A 3541-nucleotide genomic window follows, 5' to 3' on the forward strand; every position below is an offset into this window, starting at 1 on the left:
AAGCTTATTTGGCGCAAAGGAAAATTTAATTGGGAATTTAATTGACACGTGGTGGACTATGCTATCCCAGGAATTCCTTAATTACTACATGTAGATATAGCGAAAAATAATTTCAAATATCATTTAAAATATGTAACGACAAAATTATTAAACCAAAAATAGTTTCCCACAAACTAGAGCATTATCCTGCAGTATCAAATTTTGACTAAAATGAACATGTCCACAAATATTCTCTTCTTCGGGAAATAATCAACGTTTATTTAAATTTAAGAACAAAACATCATTATAAACATAAAAACTTCTCTAAAGAAGAGCCAAGAATAAGAAGTAGTTTAACTAAATTGATTCATTTTAAAGAGCAATAATTAATTCTTTCTCCATCCCTTTAAATACGCATTAATTTCATTTTATTTAATTTAAAATATTTCAGTTTAAATAAACAATTTTATTTTCGTCGCAATATTATGTTGGTGGCTGAATGACGACTAAAAGTCCTAGTTTATACTTTTTTTACAAAAGAAAAATGTTTTCCCCGCGCTTACGAATTTAAATGTTTTTTCTGATTATTACTATTGTTAGATTCCTCTCATATAATGAGAACTCTTATTTATTTTTGGATGTTGTCGTGTGCTTATTTATTCCAACAGTATGTAGTTGTTAAATAATCGGCTCTAGTTTAGCTAAATATTGAGCAACGACCATTATAATACATATATTTTATTTTATTTTTACTTTCACTCATTTTGTATAATTCTTGTAGAATATAAACAAAATAAAATTATATTATTATTATTAGTATTATATTATACTTTTTTTTGTTTTGGTACCTGTGTATTTTGTTGTATTTGTAAATAAACAAAAGTTTCAGTTTGTGTTTGTCAATCACATTATTATTTGAGCCTATCCGCCTACCAGAAAAAATGTGTTGTTCTGCCACTGGTTACGACTAGAGGGTGGAGCTTAGCACGGAGCGCATTTCAAGTAGAGTCATAAACGGTGCCTGAGTCTGTGTCACAAAATTCACAACACCTTCCCTCCGGTCTCTTCTACCTCCGTGGCAATTAGGCAGTTATAAAGTAGACTCAAATAACGTTATTTTCTGCGAAACACACTTATATCTAAGTTTTATGTACATGCCTTAAAAAGAAACAAAAAGACAAAAAACTTAAAGTCCGGGCCCTACGCATAACAAACACACGTATTTTTAGTACTTGTAAAGATAAGACTGATTTTGGCAAATGACATACCTTCCAAAAAAAGACTGGGTGGGTGGGCGGGGCTAGTATTTGTAAAGATAAGACTGATTTTGGCAAATGACATACCTTCTAAAAAAAAGTAGGCGGGTGGGGGGGGATAGTATTTGTAAAGGTAAGACTGATGTTGGCAAATGATATACCCTTTAAGAAAATAGAGGGCGGGTGGGCGGGGCTTGTACTTGTAAAGATAAGTATAATTTTGGCAAATAATATACCCTCTAAGAAAATCAACTTTCTACTACATCATTTCCAGTTTTCATGTGGTTCTAGCACTTAGCGCTTCATTATTATTATCAGATGTAAACTCTGTTTTCAAAACGAATTTTAAACCGTTTGTGTTAATTTTCTGTGAAGCTTGAAAAAATCAAGACATCGATAAGTTTTATACCTAGCTAAAGATGTCCGTTGTAACGACTTAAAAAATTAACCTTATCTTATTAGACAGTACTTCTCTCGCCGCTGAAGTACAATTAAATAAATTCAGTTATTTAGAAAAAACAATATAGATAATACTTTCACGCACACTCCGCCACTGCTTTGATTCGAACGCATTACGTTACGAAACGACACCCTGTTGACTAAATATTTTGAACTATAATATTCAGAATAAAAAAAATGTTCTAACGTTATCTATCTAACTTTTTCGAAAATTCATAAAATTTGATTTTGGAATTCTATTTTTTTCATCATTTAAACATCATTTGTTTCATAATCAGTTAGAGAGTCTTTTGTTCTCGTCCTTTTCTTGGGCGTATTTTCATTACTTTCAGAAGTGCCCGTGATATCTGCAGTACTCTCTTCATCTTCAACTAATACAGGCTGCATAACTTTTTCGTCCTACGCCAACAATTTTTCCGGATTCCAGGACATTATCAATTTTTGTTGCTTCCTCTGTGTATAATTTCTTTTTTGCTTTTTTTTTGTATTCACTGATTGTTTTCGTTTCATGAAACAAAATATTTGTCCGGCCAACAATCCTTTGCTTTGCAACGTCACACAGACTTTTCCTTGTTAATATGCAACAGAGACAAAAACTCGAAAATTTTACATCAGGTTTCGGGCTACCAATATAATAACGCATTTGTTTTTAATTCGTCTTTGGAATGAATGACATGGATAGTACAGGACTGGTTCAGGTATGGTGTAATTATTTACAAATGCTGGTTTGCTTTATTACTTGCTTCGTATTACCCTAACTTTAACAACAGTCATATAATCTTACAGGATTTGCAAATCTCTAACAATTTTACTATTACTATAACGCTAATAAGTAGGTATTTGTGTATTAATTCAAGATATTTAAATAAAAATCAATATCGAAAGTATACAATTTTGATGAAAGAATTTATCTTTGCACTAACCCAAAATACAAATTTTTATGTTTTAGGCGCTGAAATACAAATATGAGGAAAATTTATGACGATAACATGCAAAGAATTGAATAGGACGTTTTTATTACCTGGAAAATGATAAATGTTGACAGCACTTTGAAATCGTATGAACTTACCGCTAAAAAAAGTGGAAAAGAAAGAACGCCGAATGGACCAGCTCTAATCTGCAACGCTCTTTGTGAACGCATCAGCATAAATATAACATCTTTTTTTAAACGTATATCGGCTTGATACCATTTAGAATTCCATAAAGCGTTTGGAATAATTTCACTCTTTAAAATAACAGAAAAACGTACCTAATGTACACATGATACACAAAAATTTGAAAAAACACTTACAGCATCAAGAAAATCTTGTCCTCCAACACAGGCCACAAACAAAGCCATAATCCATCCCAAAACGTGAAAAACAGCTCCAATAACATTAATTTTCTGAAATGAAAATGATTACCTTTTAATCGGTACAAATACCGCGAAAAGCGTAATTACATCGAGAATTTGCTTTTCCAGGCAGGCACAAATAGCACCCGTTAAAAGAAAGTGACCAAACATGCACTGAAAAAAAGCGGTATCTAATCTTGAAGCGAACCTAAAAACTTTAATTACAAAAGCTTAAAATAGTATAACAATGGAACGTACTCCAATATCTCGGTGTGGTACGTAATACAAATTTTTAACTTTCTTTGGCTCACTGCGTACCTTTTGTCATCAAAACATTCTTCAACCATAGTTTTCAAGTGCTTAATTCTTAGTATGATATGATGCGCTATTTCGAAAGTGTTTAGAGAGATATGCAAGCACATTTTTAGCACCGAGTGCATAATAAATGTCGCTAGTAGAGAAAATAGCTGAAAAACAGGAAAATAGTCTATATCAAAGGGAATCCAAAATGGCG

General features: G+C 31.9%; 1 protein-coding gene across 1 annotated transcript; it reads right to left on the reverse strand.

Annotated features, from left to right (window-relative positions):
• Positions 1-2645: 2645 nt before the first annotated feature.
• On the reverse strand, positions 2646-3285 carry LOC135125593 (odorant receptor 43a-like). The gene is made up of 4 exons (XM_064051232.1): positions 3136-3285; positions 2986-3078; positions 2764-2919; positions 2646-2715 (listed from the first exon to the last, which is right to left on the reverse strand). Exons 1-4 carry the CDS (start codon positions 3196-3198, stop codon positions 2671-2673), a joined length of 357 nt encoding a protein of 118 aa, XP_063907302.1. The 5' UTR covers positions 3199-3285; the 3' UTR covers positions 2646-2670.
• Between the last annotated feature and the right edge of the window lie 256 nt (positions 3286-3541).

The sequence above is a fragment of the Zophobas morio genome, unplaced genomic scaffold (genome assembly GCF_036711695.1).
Source record: "Zophobas morio isolate AGI-343-1 ecotype UQ-CSIRO unplaced genomic scaffold, CSIRO_AGI_Zmor_V1 ptg000009l, whole genome shotgun sequence".
NCBI classification, from domain to species: Eukaryota; Metazoa; Arthropoda; class Insecta; order Coleoptera; family Tenebrionidae; genus Zophobas; species Zophobas morio.

Bases quoted from the DNA above. Each gene is read 5' to 3' on its own strand.
- LOC135125593 (XM_064051232.1), bottom strand. From the start codon at position 3,198: ATGTTTGGTCACTTTCTTTTAACGGGTGCTATTTGTGCCTGCCTGGAA. The intron at 3,079-3,135 runs GTAATTACGCTT...TTTTCATTTCAG, and splicing joins TGGAAAAGCAAATTCTCGAT to AAAATTAATGTTATTGGAGC. The intron at 2,716-2,763 runs GTAAGTTCATAC...ATCATTTTCCAG, and splicing joins CTTTTCCACTTTTTTTAGCG to GTAATAAAAACGTCCTATTC.